Genomic DNA, 24,334 nt, shown 5'->3' on the forward strand with positions numbered 1-24,334 from the left:
AGCTGTGGTGATTCATGGACACCTTCGCCTTCTCCAGTGGGTGACCCACCTATACTCAAAGGCAGGGCATCTGGGTTGCATACCCAATTAGATAAAATTGGAATGGGAGCAAGTGGGAGATGTGACTTATTTTACTATTTATTTATTTAAAATATTTTTGCCTTGCTTTTCTTGTTGATAAGGATGCAAGGTGGCATACATCATTAAAATGCAATATTTAAAACTAACAACAGTGAGTATACAAATACTAAAGGGATCAAACAAATATCACACTAAAAAAGATAAAAGCAACACCAATACATATTCAAAGGAGAAAGCATAACAATCCATTTATAAACCCCACTCAGGCAGCCAGTAGCTACAGGAAAGCCTGTCTGAAGAAAAAGGGGTAATAAGACTTCATGTATTTGTAGAATTTGAGAGGTTGGCAGGATATTGTTCCTGATACACGGCAGCAAGAATTTTGGTAATTGCTACATAAGTCACATTATATTTGAAGCTCTTTATTACAGCTTATTAGTGGAAGTGAAAAGAGAGAAGATGGGTAGGAACCAACATGTTTAGAGAGCATCAAGATGGAGAATGTTGGCTTGCAGGTCTTGTATCGTTCTAGTTCTAAATTTTCACCTAGAACTGGAATTTCTGGTAAAATGGTGAGCTTAAACAGCAGAAAATTGCAATTGGTACAGTTTACAGTTGAAACATACTGGTTTTACAGGTCTGCTCCTTTGTGCAACCACCCAGCATTATTTAAATCAGAACTTCCTTGTGTAACAGATGACAGTAAACATTGTTTGTTAACATGAAGTCTGGGGTACATAACTCAGCCATAATGAAGTAACCTGATTCATTTACAGTGGGAAATGCTATTCAGTTGTTAATCTGTTTCCCCTGTTTGCATTAAGGTACGTTGGTTTTTCTGTTTAAAACAACATAAGGATATTAGATTTTCATGTTCAGGTCATTAAGTACAATAACCTAATCAGCTGCAATCCAGCCTTCAGGTCTCCTATCTTACTGCATTGCCAGGTGCTCCTCACTTTTCATAATCCCAGAACAAATAATTATTAACTAGTAACTAAATCCAAATGGCCCCTCAGGTTGGAAGGCGTCCAACATGCTACTGAGGAAGAGCAGAGGACAAGTACAAGTAGCTCCAGAGCAAATGAAGTGGTTGGCCAAAGCCGAAAGGACACTCAGCTGTGGACGTGCCTGGAAGTGAAAGGAAAGTCCGATGCTGGAAAGAAAAATACTGTACTGCATAGGAACCTGGAATGTAAGATCTATGAACCTTGGGAAGCTGGATGTGGTCAAACAGGAGATGGCAAGAATAAACATTGACATCCTGCGCGTCAGTGAACTAAAATGGACAGGAATGGGCGAATTCAATTCAGAAGATTATCATATCTACTATTGTGGGCACGAATTCCGTAGAAGGAGTGGAGTTGCCCTCATAGTCAACAAAAGAGTGGGTAAAGCTGTAATAGAATATAATCTCAAAATTGATAGAATGATTTCAATACAAATCCAAGGCAGACCTTTCAGCATCACAATAAGCCAAGTTTATGCACCAACCACCAATGCTGAGGAGACTGAAATTGACCAATTTTATGAAGACTTAACAACACCTTCTATAACTGACACCAAAGAAAGATGTTCTTGTCATTATAGGGGATTAGAATGATAAAGTGAGTCAAGAGATAAAAAGAACAACAGGGAAGTTTGGCCTTGGAGTTCAAAACAAAGCAGGGCAAAGAGTAATAGAGTTTTGTCAAGAGAACAAGTTGGTCATCACAGACACTATTTTCCAACAACACAAGAGGCGACTTTACACATGGAAATCACCAGATGGGCAATACCGAAATCAGATTGATTATATTCTCTGCAGCCAAAGATGGAGAAGCTCTATACAGTCAGCAAAAACAAGACCTGGAGCTGACTGCGGCTCTGATCATCAGCTTCTCATAGCAAAATTCAAGCTTAAACTGAAGAGATTAGGAAAAACCACTGGGCTAGTCAGGTATAATCTAAACCAAATCCCTTATGAATACACAGTGGAAGTGAAGAACAGATTTAAGGAACTCAATTTGATGGACAGAGTGCCTGAAGAACTTTGTATAGAGGCTCGTAACATTGTACAGGAGGCAGCAACAAAAGCCATCCCAAAGAAAAGGAAATGCAAAAAAGCAAAGTGGCTGTCCAACGAGACCTTACAAACAGCAGAGAAAAGAAGGGAAACAAAATGGAAGGTCGAGAGTAGACATGGTCTAGAGGGCGGGGCATAAATTAAATTAAATTAAATTTAATAAATAAATAAATAAATAAATAAATAAATAAATAAATAAATAAATAAATAAATAAATAAATAAATAAATAAATAAATAAATAGGGAGAGTTACAGAAAATTAAATGCAGACTTCCAAAGAATAGCAAGGAGAGACAAGAGGGCCTTCTTAAATGAACAATGCAAAGAAATACAGTGGTGCCTCGCAAGATGAGCGCTCCATTTTATGACGAAATCATATAACGATGAAGTTTTTGCAATGAAGTTTCCTATAGGGTTTTTTCACTTTGCGATGATCGGTTCCCTGCTTCGCTAACCGATTATCACAAAACGACTATTTTAGCACAGCTGATTGGCGGTTTCAAAATGGCCGCTGGGTTAAAAAAATGGCCTCCCGCTGTTTTCTGGGACAGATTCCTCACTGCACGGGCAGCGAAAATGGCCATGCTATGGAGGATCTTCACTGGACGGTGAGTTTCAAGCCCATAGGAACGCATTAATCGTTTCTATGGGCTATTTAAAATTGCTTTACGATGTTTCCGTTCTACAGCGATTTCGCTGGAACGAATTAACATCATAATGCGAGGCACCACTGTAGAGGAAAATAACAGAAAAGGAAAAACCAGAGATCTGTTCAGGAAAATTGGAGATATTAGAAGAACATTCTGTGCAAAGATGGACATGATAAAGGACAAAAATGGGAGGGACCTAACAGAAGCAGAAGACATCAAGAAGAGGTGGGAAGAATACACAGAGGGAATTATATCAGAAAGATTTGGACATCCCAGACAATCCAGATAATGTGGTTGCTGACCTTGAGCCAGACATCCTGGAGAGTGAAGTCAAGTGGGCCTTAGAAAGCCTGGCTAACAACAAGGCCAGTGGAGGTGATGGCATTCCAGTTGAACTATTTAAAATCTTAAAAGATGATGCTGTTAAGGTGCTATATTGGAAAACTCAACAGTGGCCAGAGGACTGGAAAGGATCAGTCTACATCCCAATCCCAAAGAAGGGCAGTGCCAAAGAATGCTCCAACTACCGTACAATTGCACTCATTTCACACGCTAGCAAGGTTATGCTCAAAATCCTCCAAGGTAGGCTTCAGCAGTATGTGGACTGAAAACTCCCAGAAGTACAAGCTGACAGGGCAGAGGAAGAACTAGAGACCAAATTGCTAACATGCGCTGGATTATGGAGAAAGCCAGATGGTTGCAGAGAAACATATACTTCTGCTTCATTGACTATACAAAAGCCTTTGACTGGACCACAGCAAACTATGGCTAGTCCTTAAAGAAATGGGAGTGCCTGACCACCTTATCTATCTCCTGAGAAACCTACAGTATAGGCGGAACAGGAAGCAACAGTTAGAACTGGATATGGAATAACTGACTGGTTCCAAATTGGGAAAGGAGTACGACAAGGCTGTATATTGTTCCCCTGTTTATTTAACCTATATGCAGAACACATCATGCGAAAGGCCGGACTGGAGGAATCCCAATCTGGAATTAAGATTGCCAGAAGAAATATCAACAACCTCTGATATGCAGATGATACCACTCTGATGGCAGAAAAGGAGGAGGAATTAAAGAACCTTGTAATGAGGGTGAAAGAGGAGAGTGCAAAAAAACGATCTGAAGCTCAACATCAAAAAAAACTAAGATCAAAAAAACAACACTAGTCCCATTACCTCCTGGCAAATAGAAGGGGAAGATATGGAGGCAGTGACAGATTTTACTTTCTTTGGGCTCCATGATCACTGCAGATGGTGACAGCAGCCATGAAATTAGAAGACGCCTGCTTCTTGGGAGGAAAGCGATGACAAACCTTGACAGCATCTTAAAAAGTAGAGACATCACCGCATAGTCAAAGCTATGATTTTTCCAGTAGTGATGTACGGAAGTGAGAACTGGACCATAAAGAAGGCTGACCACCGAAGAATTGATGCTTTTGAATTGTGGTGCTGGAGGAGATTCTTGAGAGTCCCCTGGACCGCAAGGAGAACAAACCTATCAATTCTAAAGGAAATCAAACCTGAGTGCTCCCTGGAAGGACAGATCAATTTTGATTTCCTACTTCTGGTTACATATGTTATTGTTCTCCTTTTATTCCCCACCACAAATATAGCCACTAAAATGGATACGTGTTTTGCCGATTCTTTTGAAGGATTAGGATTAATGATGGGTCATTATGTGCCCCTCAACCTCTAATGATGATGCCTCTGAGACAACCACCTATATTCCTATTTCTGATATAATACACTGCTATTTATTGTGAAGCCCAGCCAATTCACCAGGTTCAGGTAGAATTTTTCTATGGGATTTGTTTTCTTTGTCATCTTTATTAGGGAGGCAGCATTTACAGTATCTTGTTTCAGTATGTGGTATCTAGCCATACAGTCCATCCTAAGAACTTGAGTGGAAGATTTATATATTACCAGATTAGTGTAGAAGCTAGCAACCATAATGTTGACTTGGTTTTGTACACTGAATAGAAGGGAGATAATAGGAACGTTTGACTTGGTTTCAGACGTGTCTACCAGCTGAATGCTTTAAGGTGGTAGCAAAGACTATTACAGTGGTGCCTCACACAACGATGTTAATTGGTTCCAAAAAAATCAACGTTGTGTGAAACATCGTTCTGTGAAACACCATTTCCCATAGGAATGCATTGAAAACCGGTTACAGTGGATCCTCTACTTATGGAATTAATCCGTATTGAAACGGTGGCTGCAAGTCGAAAAGTCTGTAGGTCGAATCTCCATTGACCTACAATACATTGAAAACCGATTAACCCATAACTGGCAGTTTTTATTCTATTTTTGTTCCATTTTGTTTTTTTTCTTTTTTCTGGTCTGTAAGTCGATTCTCTGGCTGCAAGTCGAATCTAAATTTTGCAGCCAGAGAAGTCTGTAACTCGAAAAGTCTGTAAGTCGAGCCGTCTGTAAGTCGAGGGTCCACTGTAATCTGTTCCAATTGGAACAGATTGCCGTCTTTAAGTGAAAAAACCCATAAGAAACATCGTTGAGTGAAACAATGTTTCCTCCATTGGAATGTATTGAAGCCGACTCAATACATTTCAGTGGCTTTGCGAAGTCCGTTTTCGCTCATTTAAAAGTGCCTCACAATGTTTGGAACAGGTTTTAAATGCTTGCAATCGTTAGCCCACCTCCTGAACCCTATGCAAACTTAATTTGGTGTTGTTCTGAGTCGTCCTTAATTTTTGGTGATTTTTTGAATTTTCTCTCATTGGAATGCATTGAACTTTCCGTCCAATGCATTCCAATGAGAGAAAATTCAAAAAATCATCAAAAATTAAAGACGACTCAGAACAACACCAAATTAAGTTTGCATAGGGTTCAGGAGGTGGGCTAACGATTGCAAGCATTTAAAACATATTCCAAACATTGTAAGACCCTTAAAAATGAGCGAAAACGGAAGAGCTTCAAAAGCACTGAAGCCGGCTTCAGTGCTTTTGAAGTCCTTTCCGATGTCCCTTTTCGCTCATTTTTAAGTGTCTTACAATGTTTGGAACATGTTTTAAATGCTTGCAATCGCTAGCCCACCTCCTGAACCCTATGCAAACTTAATTTGGTGTTGTTCTGAGTCTTCATTAATTTTTCTATTTAAATGTATTGAACTGTCCATTCAATTGATTTAAATGGGGAAAATAAAAAAATCACCAAAAATTAATGAAGACTCAGAACAGAACCAAATTAAGTTTGCACATGTTTCACAAGGTGCACTATGGAATCCAAGCATTTAAAACAGGTTTCAAACATTTTAAGACACTTTTAAATGAGCAAAAAGGGACATTGTTAAGTGAAATTTCCCCATAGAGAACATTGTTAAACTATGGGGAAAATTCCTCAAAAAAACCCATCGCTGTGTGAATTCATCGTTGTATGAAGCAATCGTTGTGCAAGGCACCACTGTATTTTGGGAGTGGGGGCAGTTTTTTATTTTCATCTTGCTTCAGCCATAAATCAAACTGTTGTCTCATGCCATTACACCCCATTTGCCCTATGCTGATAATATGGCATCTTGGCCTATAGCATGCTGTTAAAAGATTCATGAGAGAATGTGTATGAACATGGTAATATGCTATATAAATATGCTAAATTTGTGATATTAGACCAAGATGCATGATGATGATAACCCATAGTGCAAGCAACATATGGTTTCCCCAGATCTGTTGGACTATAACTCCCATAATCCGTGACCATTAGCCATAGTGATTTGGGCTTATGCAAATTGTAGTCCAAAACACATTGGACTTACCATTTTGCCTCCCCTGCCCAGTCACATTGTTCTCAGCATCATCTCAGTACATTGTTGGTGTATTTTCATTTACATGGAAATCATGCTGCAGTGCTAACTATGCAATAACTATTGTAGACTCCTGAAGGTTTTATGTCTTCCTTAGTCCGATGGATATGTACATGCTGGACCATCCTACTGGCATATGCTAATTGCCTCTGAAAACAGATTGCTCAGCCTGCTGTGTTCTGCATCTGTTACCATTTCTGTGGGTTTTCATCCCATGCATGAAAATAATCCAGCAGCGAAGCTTTTAGGGACATAAACTATTTGGGAAGTGTAGCTGGGTGTTATGGAAGAAGTAATTAGATGACAGCATAAGCTCATGGCCCAATAAAAGGGAAACGAAAATTGATGGAGTTGAAAGCTCCCCACTCTTCCAGTGTTCCCCTCCCTTTATGAAATGTTTTATATCCTTGCCAACATTTGAAAACTCATCAGTGTTGCACTATAATTCCTATGGTTTTTGTAATTGGATATTGGCTTTTGAGGAAGGGAAGAAGAAAATGTGGTGCTTGGGCTGTTAACAGATGATTTTTCAAGTTTATATATCCTTTCTGTGATCACAGTAATTAGCCAGCTAGCAGGCTCCCCAAACCCCTTGATATCTTTCTTAAAGAGATGTGCTGCTTAAAGTACTGTCTCTCTCAGGCTGCTGTATTTATGACTTCTCCTTGCTTTATTGTTGCAATGGTTCACATCTGTTTTTGAGATTAGCTCCCCTGGTGCTTGGGCAATCATTTCCAACTAAACAGATACTTAACAAACAAAACAAAACAACTCTCTTTCTGTTAAGCCCAGCATTTTGGAAGTTGCCAAACAAAGAAACTTGAACAAAATGAGTAATGCATATGGAAGAAGGCTTTGCACTCCCTAAACATCTAGGCCCCAATGCAGTTTGCTGCAGTGATGAGGATCTTGAGGATATGACATTTGTGTGTGTGTGTGTGTGGACATTGTGATAGACCATGGTTTATAGTGATGAGGTGGGGTTTGGTTGAATCTCATCAGGCTTGGGCTCCCTCTTTCTGATTATGCCTTTGGGATGTAGCAAGCTCGCTTATACTAATAATTATTGCTTGCTTAAAAAGAGCCAGCTTCAGACCATGTGCTTTTGATAATGTCATGCTTCATGTAGACTTGCTAAAGTTTAGGATTCGGATGTAATGCTAAAAAACTCTGGTCATTCAGAAACTGAAAAAGAAAGCTTCTAAATTCCTCCATGTGGCCAGGCAGTGGGAAAACACACTGAGGTTTGTGCCAATGCGACCCTGTCATAATCACTTAAGATTGATTACAAATGCAACCAACGGGTTGATCGTGATTTAAGTCAATGTGATTTATTAATTTGATTAAATCACAATTAAAATTTAAAAAATTGATTTTTTAAAACAATTTAAACAGTTTGATTTGAAAATCATTTATTTTTATCCACTGTGGAGCCAAACCCTAAGGAGTCCACTTCTCTGTGTTAGAAGAGTAGAATCTGAGAGTGAGATGCTATGTTTTACTTTGATCACCTAGTTTAAATGGCAAGGTACAAAATGCAATTTTTAAAATGATGTTGAATTCTTGGGTTTGATATTTAGGACATTTGTGGGTCTTGTTAGCTAGGATGTGATGCTTCTATAGCTGTTACAACACCTATAGAATTTCAGTCTTAGATAAAATAATTGAGGCAGGTCTGTGGAGGTATTTCCATGTTGCCAGGAAGCAAGAGTGAGATGTGCTGTCTCTTCCAGGCTAACCGGTCATCTCTTGATAGAGAGAGATGAGACTGCCACCTATTTGAATGTCACCCAAATGGGATTCTTTTACAGTTTTTCGTTTGTTCTGTTTGTTAATGTATGAGGCCACCCAGAAAATTAAACTACAAAAGAGGAGATGCAGATAATGGTTTCTAGGTGCACTGTACCTTTGCTGGTTTTTTTAGTAGTAGAAATGAAAAAAAATTGTTTCTTTCCCAGGTGATCATACTGCCCACCTCAGCCTTCATGGCACTGGCGATGGTCTGCCTGATGATGGAACCATGGAAGAAGGAGACACTAGTCCCGATGCCCAACCACAGCAAGGCCGCAGAACACGTAGAGAAGCATGCACGTGCCCCTATTGCAAAGACAACGAAGGAAGGTAAGGCAGTGTAAGCATGGCATGTTGCAACAATGGATTGGAATTGGCTTGGGGTTCTTGGACAGCTTTTTGCCTCCTGAAATTTCATAGGACCAAATTCCGCCTGTTGAGAGAATTGGTCTTAAGAGCATCAGTTAAGGCGGATGGAGGAATCTGGTTCATTTAGGATCAGGAGTTTGATTCCTAGCTGTGCCTTGTAAGAGAAGTATGGACTTGGTAAGCTGCACAGTCACAGAATATCCCCAGAAGAAGGGGCTGGTAGGCCATGTTCTAAACACAGACTCATTGATCCTGAGAAAGGTAATCATAAATCAGAACTGACTGTACTACATCTGTGGGCTAGGCAAGCAATTTTGACTTTCCTTGACTTTGGGAACCAGTGGTAAGCCTCAAAGACTGCTACCATTTATAGCAGTTTGCTATAAATGGTGCATATTTTATCTTCTATATGTTTTCATAGAATAATGAAGTTGGAAGGGGCCTATAAGGCCATGGAGTCCAACCTCCTACTCAATGCAGGAATACAAATTAAAGGATATCTGTCAGGTGGCTGTCTAAATTTCTCCTGAATGCCTCCAGTGTTGGAGCACTCACCACCTCTCGAGCTAACTGGTTTCATTGTCGTACTGCTCTCTCTAACAAGAAATTTTTCCTGGAACTCAACCGAAATCTGGCTTCCTATAGCTTGAGCCCATTATTATGTGTCCTGCACTCTGGGTTGATCAAAAACAGATCCTGCCCCTCCTCTGAATGACAGCCTTTCAAGTATTTGAAAAGTGCTATCATTTCTCCCCTCAGTCTTCTTTTCTCAAGGCTAAATGTGCCCAGTTCTTTCAGTCTTTACCATCCCTTTCTGCGTTGTCCTGCCTAGTCATGTACCTTAGTTAATTTTCAAAGCCAAATAGTACTACATCTGTTTACACAAATGCAGTGAATGAGTGTAATTCATCTGTGGTTTTCTTGTTGCAGAAATCATAGATGTTCTACTATATAAGTTTCATGCCTTGTTTATAGGTCGTTGGAAGTATATGTTTATCTTTTCAAGCAGGGAGGTGATGATTGCTAGCAGTTAGGTTCGCCATCCACTGGATGCACAATAAGGAGCTACTTCAAGATCCTTGCCTCTTATAGAGTTTTACCTTTCATCCCACCAGAGGCCCCTCAGGATGGACGGCAATTAAGATAAACAACCCTCACAAACATTTTGAGATGGATACTTCCGTCTCCTTGCAGTTCCAGAAGCTATTTAAACTTTTGGAGTATGAGGATCTTTAAATCTACATAAAGGACTTTTAAAGTCTGTCTCACTAGTTTGGAAGTCTGAATATTAAACTTGAAACCTGTCCATGCTCTTCTGCTTAAACCTACCATCACCACCCCTGCCTCCTGTAGCAACCATCTGGGAGAATTATGCATGAATGTACATGGAGGTCCCATCTGCTTCTCCCCACAGGACAAAGTACACAGTAAGCAAGCCTGTTTGTCTGTTTGGTTCTGACTTTACACATAACTATCCTTAGGAGCTCCGGGGATCCAGGAAAGAAGAAGCAGCACATTTGCCACATCCCAGGCTGTGGGAAAGTGTATGGGAAGACCTCTCACCTGCGAGCCCATCTTCGGTGGCATACTGGGGAGCGGCCCTTTGTGTGCACCTGGATGTTTTGTGGCAAACGCTTCACACGCAGTGATGAACTGCAGCGACACAAGCGGACACACACAGGTAAAGGGAGAGATGCAGCCTAGCCTGGGAAGGGAAGCAGTACGTACCCCAGAGCGCTAGTGGTTTTGGAGCAAACTCCGCAGATGTGTGGAACTCCTTTGAGGCACAACATATGTACTGTTAGTTCCATTTCAAACTGTTACTGGGGTGTGTGGACTGAATGCAACATCAAATGCCTGACTTCTTAAAGTAGTGATAAATTGCTACTGAATATGCTAATGGGTGTAATGATGGCAGGTGTCTGGATGTGGTTCTGGTCCTAGTCTTTTCTGAAAGCTAGAACTTTGGCAAGCTTTTTGTTTTGTTTTGATGGGTATAGAACCATCCATGACTGTGCAGAAGAAGCAACTGCAGCAGACACAAGCAGTGCTACTGACAAAACCACCTGTAGCACAGCCACTGTGATCCTAATTTCAGAAAGTAGAAATAATGCTTCCTTATCTCAGAGACGTTTAAAGGCTAAGGCAAATTGCTGTAAAAAGCAGTGAAATCTAGAAATAGGAAGTGCTTTGGGAAGGATATCTTCAAATTTCTTTAGTCTATCCTTACCTAGATTGGAAGCTACCAGCACCTGGGTGATAACGGTAGGTTGGAGCTGATTTGGATCTTCTCTTGCTGACTTTTAGTTAGCAAGCATTTTATTGTAGGAGGTATGAATCCTCCTACCTTTTGAGGATGGAGTAGTTCCATCCAGTTTTATCCCTGTCTCTTTTTATTTTTCAGGAGAGAAGAAATTTGCTTGCCCGGAGTGTACAAAGCGCTTTATGAGGAGTGATCACCTCTCCAAGCACATCAAGACCCACCAAAACAAGAAGGGACTGGCACCCAACAACATGGCCGTAGATGTGTCTGCCGTCTCCATGGACACCGGGGCTTCTGCGGAGGGCACTGGGGGAGCAGCACCATCAGCCCTCGTTGCTACCAACATGGTGGCCATGGAAGCCATTTGCCCTGAAGGCATCGCCCGCCTGGCCAGCAGCGGCATCAGCGTGATGCAAGTGGCAGATCTCCAGTCAATCAACATCAGTGGCAATGGATTCTGAGGCACTGCAGAGGGCAGTGATGTTGCGCAAGCACAGGATTCTGGAGGTAGCGATGGGTCCAAGGGATGAGATCTTTCCTTACAAAAGTGAATGATGGGGGAACTCAGCTGCACTCCCCCATCCCCCCCAGCCTGCAAACCCCATGTCAGTATCCCAGAATAAGGCTGTTTGCTGTTCATGCCATCCCTCTGAATGCCTGTTCTGAATGCCCGAGGGAAGTAACGACAGCTCAGCACACTCTTGACTAATTTGGGTTTTCTTTCCCTTCCCTTTCCTATAGAAGCCTCCACACCCTTCTTAGGTACCCCAAATGCCATCATGCCTTGGTTCTAAATGTATATGGATCACTGAAATACTTTTTAGCAGAAAAAAAGAATCTATATTATTATTATATTATTATTATTATTGTAATTATATAAAGGTATAAAATATGTTCATTTTGATGAGAGAAGTTAAAATTGCTGTGACCAAAGTTTTTGGTCATCATTTAGATGCCTTAACTTGGAACTCCTTGAGCTGTTTAGGCAATGCTCAGGCTTATGTTCAGATGCTATATTGTGTTTTATATTGTAATTATAACAACATAAATTAGCTTTTGTATGCTTGACTTTTAGGTTTATCTGTCTCCCCACCCCCACCCCACCCCCAGTGATTTGGGCAAAATCACACTTCCAACTCCTATCTTTAGAAAATCTTTTCGTTGTTCATCCTCACTTTTCTCCATTTCAGGAGAAGCAGATTTGTTTAAGTTCATATCATCCATTTGTTCAGAGTAGTAGGATCCATGGCCTACATAGTATGTTCTGATTTTGCAGGGGGAGAGTTGCAGTAAGGGGAAATAGGTAATTTGAGACTTTAAGGTTTGAATTTAAGGTTTGAAAGAGATGTTATTTTTGTGGCACCAGCAGGAAAGAATGCCCTTTTCAGTTCCCAATGTATTTTGTCTGTGTTACAGCCCACAGTTGAACTGAAGCACTGCAGCTTGATAAATTTGCAAATGATGATGTTTCAAGTATGTTGTGTATGTGGTGGTTTAATTTTTTTTTAATGGTGAGGTCTTTACATGTGTCTTGTTGGCTCAGTGATGGAAATTTGTACTGTGGGACAGGATAGCTCTAGAGCTTTGGATCCTGTTGTATGTTTACAAAACGTATGGCCTTGTAGTAGAGGGAGAGCTGGGTGAGGGACGGTTAAGCTTATGCTCTTCCTTTGCTAAGAACCACCGTAGAACTCCTCAGTTTCTATTCAGCCTCCCTCTGGCAGTGATTCTATATTGTTGGGCTAAATAATCTAATTCTTAGCCTTGGCAGCCATCCTACCTGCAGAATTACCATTTGTCCTGTGTATCTGCTATTTATAATAGATTTTCAGCACCTTAATCTTTCTAGCCATCCTGCTGCTTAACAATATTGTCACAGGATTGTGAAGATACACTGCAGGTATGGCTAGAGTGCTGGTGGTCATTGTAAGCAGGAGCAAAAAAAAATGCGAGGAGCAAAGCTGATGAGAAAGAAAGGAAGAGAATTTAAGGGCTTCTTGGCAAAACTTTGCAGACTCCCTGTAAAGAAACAGTGTTTCAGACCTCCAAAGTGTGGCCATTTCCCCCAGACTGTTCATGTTTAGTTAGAGTGCGTTGGCCATTCTGTCCAACACCAGAGTGGGCTGTGCCCAATAAACACATCTTTTCTGCTTTCTCTCCCTCATTTCCAGCTGCAAGGGATAGTAAAGTGGTTCTTATCCAAATGGACTCTGAGGGCAAAGTGCCTTTGTACTTACGTATTGCATAAGAATAGCAAATAATGAATTTCTGAAAACTGCCAAGCTTGGCGAAACGCTTTTCATTACATTGCTGTTATCTATAGAGTCAAATATCTGTTGCCATGTGCAAGCAATCCTTTTATACCATGAAATGTTAACAAGGGTCCATAAGTTCTTGTTGAGGTTAATAGCCAGCCGTGGGGTTTCATCGCCACTGCCTTTTCCATATGTCCTAACATATGTAGCCCTGACTCTCTGCTCCTCCAGCTCCTCCTTTCTCCACATCCTGCTCTCTCCACCTCCCAGTTTTCTTTCTTTGAACCTTTACTATTTAGATAATAACGGGATCAGGAAACACCTGAGGATTCCTGCTGTTGGATCAGGATACCAAGGGCAATCATCAACTGTTGTCAAGTACAGCAGCTTTTTGCTACGCATGATTGGAGGAATTGGGTATGCCATCACACCAAGATACTGCCAACTCAACAATGACCTCTGTTGACATGCTGGCTGTGTTTATGGACCCCTGGTACTCATGTGGCTTGAACTGAGTAGCTCTTTCATGGTCTTTTCAAGCTACTTACAGAAATATTTTGCTTGGTCTACAGTTCATTGAAATGAGAGGAAGATGGAAACCTTGTTTTGGCCAAAGGTATAAGATACAGTAGTTAGTTGTGTTCTCTTTTCTGTTGACCTCCAAATAAAAAAGTAAGTGACAGGGGGTTTTATTAAAAAAACAAACACATTCTGGTAGTTTGGATAGACTGGTCTGACTTTTTCATTGAGGCAGAAATGTTAAGATGAGCTCTATCTTGTTTAAAAAGGGCATAAAAAGGAGAGTGAAGCTTTTGATTCTGTAAAACATAGTGCTGCTGTATTCCTAAACACACACACACACACACACAACGCTATTGGTTCAGTTAGTCTGTCTTGTGTAGATGCTGGGTTTGAAAGAGCAAGGCTACCTCAATATAGGCTATGCGTAATGAGTAAATAGAGCAGCAGATGAAAATGAGTGTGCCACTGCATGTACCAGTTTTGTGACTGTCATTAAAATGGAACTTCCCATGCCAGTATTTCAAGGAGGCGCTAGTATCCAAATGCCCTGTAGTCTTCCTGTTAATTGTAGAAAAGCTCTAACTTGGTTAGAGATGGAGAATAGTTAATCATCCAAGTATTATTAGCCTAGGACTCCCATCATATCTCATCGCTCCCTGTGCTGGTTAGGGCTGATAGCAGTTGCAGTTCAACTGCATCTTGGAGGTTCCAAGGTTGTCAATCCCTGGGCTTGATTTTTACTTGCAGGGGCACACCAAAGCCTTCCACGCGCACTGTTATCAAATGTGTTTGTAAGCATGGGCTGCATATATCCTGCTCTTGATTTTATAGGATCCAGAATTGCACTTGTGAAAGCCTACCTTCTCCAAGCAAAAGTACATATAGGACTATCACTTCATGCACACCACATCTGAACATTTTAGCCAGCCAGAAAAACACTGGTAAATTTTACAGTGGCAAATGTTGTGGTATTACAAGGTTGGGTCATTTTAGTTTATTTTTGTTAGGTCAAAATGGATGACTAGTTCTGAAAGATTGTTCTGCCATGTCTACAAGACCAGATCTGGTGAAAGGTGAATTGTTCTTAATGGCACAAACCATACTAAAGAACGATTTGGCTAGGAAAAAGGTCTTTTCTGAACCAATATTGCTTCAGAGGCATTTTCTGTACAATGTGGGTTTGAGAACACAGCAATCAGATTTGGTTGTTACAAAACACAAGGATTTTAGAAGCATGACTGAATTCATTTTTTGAGCATTCAAGCTCGATAGTACAATTACACATCTCAGGGTTCTGTCAGAGACAAAGGAACAGTACTGTTATTGAAGCAAATGAACCCAGGCATGCTTTGGGATGGTGGCAGGAGTAAGTCTTGTAAATAAACTATCACATGATAAGCTGCCATGCAAAACTCCTCCAAATACGAGCTTATCTGTTCTTTCAGACTGTTTTATCTTTTTATTCCCAGGGCTTCAAATTCAGCTTGAGAAAGAGAGGAACTCTTGTTTAGCTCCCCCACTTTTCCTTGCATCTAAAATGCTGGAAAATGTCAGGTCACAATCAGGGGACTTTAGTACCAATTTGGAACTGCTTATCCCTCTGAAATGTTTGCTGTCAAAGGGGCACTGTTGTGGTACTGTCCTCGTCATCTGTTGTTCCCCATGCTGCCTCATCAGTCTTGCTCAAAATCATCCTCTAGCCATGTTTCTTTTACACATTTTTGTAGCTTAGGAGAATAAATCTATAGAACATTTTCCTTTTCATGTGTGGAAGGGCATGTTGTCAAACGGGCGCAGTGTGGGAAGGGGAAGGAATTGAATCTACAACCTGTGACTAGAACAGCCAGTAATTGGGGGGGGGGGCGGAACGGGGACGGAGGTTGCATCACCAATTGCCCATCCGAAAGGATCTGTTGGCCTCTTGCTGAATCTTCATTTTTGCTTTCTAAAGAACAATATTGTTTGTTTTGTAATTATTGCATGGTTTGCAGAAGAGAATCTGTTGCTTCTAAATAAAAATCCACAAAAAGAGGAAATATGAACATGAAGCAAGAGAAGGAGCTCTTCCTATAAATCTCTCTACTTGATTTGGGTGGTGAGATCATATGTTTTATAAGGAGAGGGTGAAAGCGTTTGTATTTTCTTAACAATCGCTAAATACTCAGAAACTGTTGCTGCATTAAAAGTATGATATTTTGGAAATAATTGGCAATTTTACAGCCTTTAGGTGAATGCTATATTTATTTTTCCCCATGTTTTGTAAACTGTACCTTACTGAGACACCCGAGTGGCAGCGGCTGCCCTGTCTCTTTGCTGGATGCAACTTTTTTTTTTTTCTGCGTACCTGAGCAAGACCTGGGCCCCCAAACTGGCCCTGTTTTGTCCAGATTTAAGCAGAGCTTTTAGGAATGCGCTTTCTGCAAAGACCTCCCATGGAACATGTAGATACATGATGCACACATGTACATACACCTCAGCCTCAGAATGCTTCTTTTCAGTTCTTAACATAGAGAAGGAAACCTGGGTATTTATTCAAGAGGCAGTACTTTTCACTCATTATAAATACATTTGTGGAACAACAGCACAGGAACGTTGCTACAGAGGTGGCAGAAACACTAGTGAGTGCCTTTTTTTAAAGGGTTCCAGAATGAATCTTTAGTTTTAAGGTTTTAATTTTCTTGTGGAAGTTAGCGTTTAGTTGAAGCCATCTCTGGCTGCTTCTGTTCAGCTTGTGGCCCTGTTTGATAGTCCTGTGTTGTGCTTACAGTCCTACATGCACTTGAAACTTCTGTTTGGGACACATTGCTTAAGTTTACCAGGACCCAGGTTGCCAGCTGTTTCTTTAGCATCTCTTATGTACTTCCACTATGTTTTGCTGAGGACACTGGCAAGGACTCTGGTCCTTGAAGTCTTACTTCCTAGCTATGACTCCCCCTTTTGTCTACTTATATGGCCCAATACGTTGATGCAGTATTGAAGATACTTGAGGGGCCTTCCCCTTGGTCTTGCAGTATCTTATGTGAAGAAGTAGGAAAACATTGCTCTAAGCCTCTGGTGTGGATACGGTAGTTTCTGAGATAGCAGAAAACACTGGGGTTCAGGGGAGGGGAGAGTCAGTGGGGTTGTTTTTTTTAAAAGGGACTAGTCTATACTGCAGAGCAGCTGCATCCCCACTTGGGGCCCCTCCCTCCACGATGTCTACTTTATCAGCTTTGCTTCACACTGTGGTCTCTGGTGGTGCAGTCTTGTGACCTATACCAGCGTAACACTGATCCCTGGTTATCTCCTGGTTAAGATGGCCTTATGGCTGCCTCCCAGAAGATAGCCTTTGAACTGCCTTTTTTTAAAACAGAAATTGAGATAAAGCTTCTTTTTGCCATGTATACACTGAGAACAAGGCTCTGCAATTTGTTCTTCATATTATCAGAACAACTGGCAGACTAGAGTGATGGGGGGCAGCCCTCCCACCAAAAACCTAAACCTGTTCAGGCTGGGGAGTGCTTGCATTATTGCAGAGGGAATGGGTTACATGGGACTCGCAGGCTACACGTGGTCTGTCTTACTCATTTTGCAGTCCCTTTGACTTTCTTCTTCAGATTGCAGACAGCAACAAATGGCTGATGTAAATTGGTAGCCCTGTTGCCCGTTCTCCCTTTTTGAAAGGGAAGGAAACATCCTGCCCTGCATATTGGGCAGGACTGTGTGGTGTAAGAGTGTGCGTACTCTGGCATTCTCCTGTCCCATAGAGCAGTGGTCTCCAACCTTGGGCCTCCAGATGTTCTTGGACTTCCACTCCCAGAAATCCTGGCCAGCAGAGGTGGTGATGAAGGCTTCTGGGAGTTGTAGTCCAAGAACATCTGGAGGCCCAAGGTTGGGGACCACTGCCATAGAGGGCTCCTGCTGCCACCATTGAATTTGGGTAGCATCCGCGGCAGTGGCTGCCACGCTGCAGGAGCACAGCCTCTCAAGGTCTTTCTGTCAGGAGTTACAGTGGGTCCTCTCAAACCCTACACTCTTGCTTCATTGAATGCTTCCCTGTTGAAGGCCGGAAGGGACAGTGCACTTGTGCATTTAGAAAATCAGCATTTCCAAGAAAAGGGTCTAGACCAGGCTTTAAGGAGACATATTCTGAATGTGTGAGTGAGTATGTAAGTAATAAGTGGAAATATGGGTGAACTATCCATGCAGCTACATATTGGATCTAGGAAAAGCTCTATTGCATGAGTCTGCTCACTGAATAAATTGGCCATTAATCTGATATATGCAAACAAAAACAAAACGTAGAGCCATGATAGGACCTCTATATAATCTCTATATCTTCTTAAAATTACTTATAATGCTCTTTTTTGGAATCAAACGTGCCTTTCCGTTTTTATATATATAGTCAATTATTGTATATAGCCAAGCCAGTGCCATCATCCTTAAGAGACTCTTCTCTAGTATTCTGTGCCTTGAAGCAGCCCTTTCTAGCTTTAATCCTGTCATAGTCCAATTTAAGTGGACAACGTAAATTCAGTAATGAAATAATCCCCCACCCCTGCAGTCTGCTGGTGAAAGGATGAATTCTTGGATGTTTGCCTGATTTGTAATGGAAGCAGAAGGGGAGAAGGAGCTCGTGCTCAGATGCCATTGTTTAATATGCATTTTCCTTGATTATTGATGGCTACAAATCTTCATTTGTAATGTGGCTACTTCTGTATCTCTTCCCAGGAAGGTGGGTAGTAAATAGCTATCTAAATTCCTTTCCTTTCCTTTCTTTCTTTCCTTTCTTTCTTTCTTTCTTTCTTTCTTTCTTTCTTTCTTTCTTTCTTTCTTTCTTTCTTTCTTTCTCTCTCTCTCTCCCTTCTCTCTGTCTCTCTCCTTCTCTCTTGCTCTCTCTTTTGTGCTCACAGCACAGTTCTGCAGACACTTAAGCCAAGCTGTAACACTGGCAATAAAATAATTCTTGTCTATCTGTGTAAAAGACTATTTGTTTTATCTTGTAATAATGTATGTGCTTTTTTTAAAAAAAATCCAATTACCGATGTAATGATGTCTGAACACTTTTAAAAAGTGCTATTTTTGTACAAAGATTAAAATAGTTTGGCTCCTTTGTATACTGATTACATTTTTTAAATGAAAGAAATAAAACAAGTATCTATAGAACTTGTATTTAATTTGGCTGGCCATATGGACTACGTATGTTTCCCCCTATCCCTTTCCCCATTTATTGTGAGATACTGAGCTTAAAGCTATTCTTACAGAACAACTGCAGCATTTAATCATTTCTCATCTTACTTTATGTTACTGGTTGACATTTATTGGCAATTCACATTTTCAGGTGGTCTAGCAGAAGAATTAAAATATTTGTTTCACGAGGCTAGTTTCTATGGTGTATAGCTATGGGGAAATGTCCTTTTAGGAGTGTATGATGATAATTAGTCTTGTGTATTAACATTGCCCTTTGGGATTCCTACTAATACATGCATACATGTTCCTTTTTCAAACACATTGCATTTATACATTTCATCTCTTGTGTGTGTAAAAAAAAAACATAGTGTGGTTGGTCTTGTCCCATACAGAAACCAAGTTCTTCATTCTTCAGGTTGCACTGCTAGCACAAACTAAAAGCTTATGATCAACTATCAACAAAGCTACTCCATAAAGTACCAGACTGTTTTATTTGTCTAGTGCAATCTTGTCACTTGGCAGTGCGTCCCTGGGATGCACAGCACCTGTCCTGTGACCTGAGATTGGCCGCCTTACCTGATTGTAAAGCTAAATGGAAAATAACCATGACCAGTGTTGCAGTCTTGTTGTAAGGCTTTGACTATCTGTCTGGAATGGAATACAGTACCTGGCTCAAATTTCAGAGTTGTTTTACATTTTTATTACCTCAAGGGGGCAGCATTGCTATATTGGCTGGATTTTTGTTGGTATTTGCATAACTTGCTGTGGCTGAGTTGCCTAGTCCTTTGAGTGACAAAGCACCCCACAAAGATAGGCCCTGGCAACTTATCAGTTAGCTACAGTTTGCCATGGTGTGTGCAGGTTCACACAGCCTTTGTGTGAACACCTACATGAATTTGGCCATTTGATTGTAAAAGAACCTTTTTACCTCTCAGAGTAGTCCTGTTGGTCTGTACAGCCTATCAGACCAAAGAGCCAAAGAAAAAGAGATAGCGAGAACGTGGTACCTTATATGTATTTTAATGTGAGCTTTTGTGGATTAAGTCCACTTCCTCAGACATAAGAGTGTGGCTATATGGCTGTCATATTCAGACATGGCCCTATGACCAGGCTGGGCTACAGGTAATGAGCAAAGTGGCAGTGGATTGTTAGAGGAATAAGCTGTTGGGTTATGAAATGCATTTTGTCAACAGTGGTTCATCTTGCTTAATACAAAGCTGAGTGTCTGGTTAATGTCAAATGTGGAGCTCCTTCCTTCTGAAGGGTGGCCTTCATGAGCTAGGCACTGGATAGGCTTTGAGCAGACTAGCCCTGGACAGCCTTTGCCACCTTCTTTGGCCTGGATTAGGTGGAAACAATTAGACTAGAAGACCATTTTGTAATTCCATTTTGTAAATGACTTTCCCCTCCCCTGTAGGGTTTTGAGGATTGTACTGCTGTTGTTGCAGACGGTGCATATTTTTCTTGTAACCCAGGACAGAGGGCAAAATGGAGCCAATCTGGGTGTTAATTGCTTGATGCTCCTGAATATAGAATATGGCAAGTGATGGATACTAGAAGAGACATACTCCAGTGCATGTTATATTCTACACTAGGGCTTTTTAGTATATGAAACTTTGGACAACTTGCCAACTGATACTGGGTTATCTAATGTCTGCTTATTGCAAGGATTTTGAGGGGGGAAATCCTGGACTAGAGGGGCCTTTGGCTTGAAAATAAAGATATTAGTGCTTTCAATCAACATTTCGCCCTTATTGTTGTGGTCCCTCTAACAGTTACAAGTAGTAGAAGGAAACTTGGTGTTCTGTGTTGGATTTCCACTCCAATCAGCCCCTAGCCAGTGATATCTGGATATACTCAAACATATGGCTGATAATGAATTACCTGAGTTGTATTCCCATTGCTGGAGTGCCACAGATTTGTAGTTTCTGAGCTATGCTGATAGCTAATGTTTATGAAAGTACCTTGTGTTTGCAATCTTGCTTTATAAATATAGGACATCTCAGTGGCATATGGAGATTCTAGCAAAAAGAAAATGCTTGGCCTGCTAGTGATAAATACAAATGCCTACAACTCTGGTGTTTTTGTTGTGTGCCATCTAATCAGAAGGCAACTTACAGGGACCCTAATAGGGTTTTCAAGGTAAGTGAAATATTTAAGGAGAGTTTTGGTCGGTTCCACCCCCATCCCCAGTGAGCTTCCATGCCAGAGCAGAGATTCAAACCCAATCCTGAGTCCTAGTCTGTCTCTCCATCTCTCCACTACACTACACTGGGTATCTTCACTGATGTGTTTAGCATTCTCAGTGTGTACAGATAGATGTAATCATGGGTAGGAGAATTGGAAAGGGAGAACTCTGCTGTGTCTAGAGAAAATGTTTTGCTATTCTTCCTGCAACAACACGGCCCATGTTGCTGGCCACAACTGATAATGCCAGCTGCACAAATGTTTACACAGCCAAGTAGTACAAGTGGCATTTACCCATGTACAAGAAGAAAACAGGAACATGTCGAAACATTCTACTTGCTTAACTCTGGAAAAGAAAAGTTAGTACAAACTAGGTTTTAAGTTGTGCTGGCAAAATAGAAATGTTACCATTTCATCTGCTCAAGGTTCATGGCTGCTCAGACAAGCGTGATATCCCTTGGGGGGGGGGGGGGGATATGCCATTCCAAATCCAGTCCCATGGTGATATGTCAATGCCCAGAAAAGGATATGGAATGTGGGACACGCACACACACACACAAAAGGTCATAGGCTCCATAGGATTCTTCTGCCCTCCACAAAGAATATTCTGTAAGTGGGGCATTGTAACATCTCCAGCAAAGGTATCTGATAAGTTCCTCTGGCTTCTAGTATGTTGAGTTCCAAATGTAACCAGTCAGTTTAGATGAACTGTTCCTAAAGTTTCATTATTCTTTTGACTGCCTTTTGTTGTTTTGGGTAATTTTAATGCAAGGTTTTAAATCCTTCTTCAGTTATGCTTAGATTCCTTAACCACTGAGCCTTGCAGTGCAGTGGTTAAACTGCAGTACTGCAGCCAAAACTCTGTTCACGACCTATGTTAAATGCCAGGTAGCCGACTCAAAGTTCACTAAGCCTTGCATCCTTCCAGAGTAATTAGTAAATTGAGTACCCAGCTTGCTGTAGGTGAGAAGCAAAGTGTAGCCTGCATAATTAAATTGTAAACCACTCCGTGCTTTGAGCACTTTGGGATAGTATATTAGCAGCACGCTTTACTTTGCTTTATCCCAAATCTGCAACTTACAATTATTTTAAAACATTATTTTTCCATAATAGGTATATTGTTAGAGGCACAGCTCACTTTCCCTGTAAAGCAGATGGCCTCACCAAGCCCATAGCTTACAGGGAAAGAGTGAGGGTAACAGCACGCTGTACCAAGTCATACTACTGGCCCAGTTGGTCCACTTGGAGATGGCAGCAGCCCTTTGAGTTTACTGGCAGAATATTTCTCTGCCTTACTCGCCATGATCTTTGACCTGAAGATCCTGGGGACTGAACCTGGGCCTTTTTGTATGCAAACAAGCCCTTATCACTATGTATCACCTGTCTCCAAATAAAAAGAAAATCCCACCTCACACACCTTGGAGGAGTGATGGGAATACAAATGTGAAAAACAAATTCTTTGTGAATACAAGAGGCTATAATACCCAATTATGCATAGAACATGGAAAGAATACAATTTTATTTCCACTAATTTCTTGCTACAGAAAGACAAGTGTGCCTGTGGTTGGAAAGAAGGACCTCACTCACTCTGACTAGGGAGTCAAGTCACATGAAGTACTTTTCGAGACCATGTTTTCTGCTAATCATCTGGTTCTAGAAATCTAAACATTTATAAATACATTATATGTACGCCAAAGGCACAAATCCTTTTCATAAATTGGGGAAGTAAAGAATGCAGTAGCCAGTTGCATTTTCTGGATGTCTGAACTAAAAAAACACCAAAATGGGGCCTCTAACAATGTGCATATTGCTAAGTGTGTTTGTAGTTTAATCTGAGTGGTCCTTTAAACCTTACTGATAATCTTGTTCCACCTCCAGACAGTTCTTTACCTCCCACAGTCTCAAGTCACACCTCCTTAAAACCTGAATTGGTGTCCTTGGCCTGCCTGCCTAGCCAACAATATCCCAGGCTAGGGCAATAGAGAGCATCTCCCTCCCTCCCTCCCTCCCTCCCTCCCCCAAGTTTGCAATTGTGTTGTTTTTCTGGGATGTATGTAGCTGGCCTCGTGGGAGATGTTTTTCCTTATGATGCCTTAAAAGCAGCCCAACTTGCTAGCACTACAGACAACTCACTGGAGATTCAGTTTGTCCCCTTTTGGGCTTGCTTGCGGCTCCTAGCTGACAGCAACCAGCCCCATCCCACACGCCATAGCTGGCCAAGTCCTTCCCACCTGGGTCTGGAGGAGGCTTTGCGTACCGTTTAGGTGCTGTTAGGGTCTCACGGCTTACTTTGGAGATTGGCTGCCTGGTTGTCAGTGCTGAGATGCTGAACAATGAGCATAGGCACCATGAGTAAAAACCGTACCTGCATCTCTTATGGATCCAATGCATTGACTGGGAGTCTGGAATACCTCCAGGGTTTAATCTTGGAAGATGCACGTAGCGGTACAGTCCAGTGCCCTCACAACCAATGCTGTTTTGGCATCTGGAACCTAACAGAAGGACAACTCCAAGTTTTGGTGCAAGGTAAGGACCGACTGTGCCTGGAAAAACTTGGGGACTTAGGAACAGAAGGGAGGTTGAGATGCGAAATTTTGGCAGGAAGAAGGAAAATCTAAATAAGCTTCTCATTCCAGCAATGAAAAGGTGGTTGGACCTTGTTAAGAAAGAGCATGCAGCTTGGATCAGGAATTCTACTCAGTAGTGTGGAAGAAGAATATACAAGATCTTGAAGTCAGTTGTGTGACTTCAGGATCTTGTATGTTCCATAAGCTTGCAAGCTACAAGGTCATCAAGAACACACCTAAAATAAGATTCCTTCTGTCACCCTGTTCATCTTGTACTGTAGGTGTTTTAGCCTACAAGTTCCATAATTCCTTACTATTGACTGTGCTGGCTGGGACTTTGGGGAGTTGTAGTCCCCAACTTCCAAAATTTGGAGGACCAAAGCTTCCCTAGCCCTGTGCTAGGCCAAATATAGGTGTTCTGAGGACGAAATAGAAACAAAAGAAAGCATTTTGTGTGAGAGAGTAAGAAATGGAAGATGCATTTCCAGCATTCATCTTTTCACTTGTGCTTAGTTAGAGCGCACAGATAGGCATAAAAGAGACCCCTAGCACGAAACACACAGCATCACTTAAAATAAAGCTATATCTGTTGAAGGGTTCTG

General features: G+C 41.3%; 2 protein-coding genes across 10 annotated transcripts in view; both read left to right on the plus strand.

Moving 5' to 3' along the window:
* Window positions 1-18,954, plus strand: part of SP1 (Sp1 transcription factor) — a 33,255-nt gene extending 14,301 nt beyond the window's left edge. For all 3 annotated transcript variants that reach the window (XM_020784502.3, XM_020784503.3, XM_020784504.3), the window contains exons 4-6: window positions 8,568-8,730; window positions 10,251-10,450; window positions 11,174-18,954. In XM_020784502.3, coding sequence (XP_020640161.3) covers window positions 8,568-8,730; window positions 10,251-10,450; window positions 11,174-11,493 — 683 coding nt within the window. In that variant the 3' untranslated portion in view covers window positions 11,494-18,954. The remainder of the gene's footprint in view (window positions 1-8,567; window positions 8,731-10,250; window positions 10,451-11,173) is intronic.
* Window positions 11,522-24,334, plus strand: part of AMHR2 (anti-Mullerian hormone receptor type 2) — a 40,521-nt gene continuing 27,708 nt past the window's right edge. For 4 of the 7 annotated variants that reach the window (XM_072991092.2, XM_020784608.3, XM_072991095.2 and 1 more), the window contains exon 1: window positions 11,525-23,691. In XM_072991092.2, the coding sequence (XP_072847193.2) occupies window positions 23,499-23,691 (193 nt within the window). In that variant the 5' untranslated portion in view covers window positions 11,525-23,498. Of the gene's footprint in view, window positions 23,692-24,334 lie in introns of all 7 variants that reach the window. The other 3 variants (XM_072991097.2, XM_072991098.2, XM_072991094.2) reach the window with 3 other exon arrangements.

The sequence above is a fragment of the Pogona vitticeps genome, chromosome 2 (genome assembly GCF_051106095.1).
Source record: "Pogona vitticeps strain Pit_001003342236 chromosome 2, PviZW2.1, whole genome shotgun sequence".
Classification (NCBI taxonomy): domain Eukaryota; kingdom Metazoa; phylum Chordata; class Lepidosauria; order Squamata; family Agamidae; genus Pogona; species Pogona vitticeps.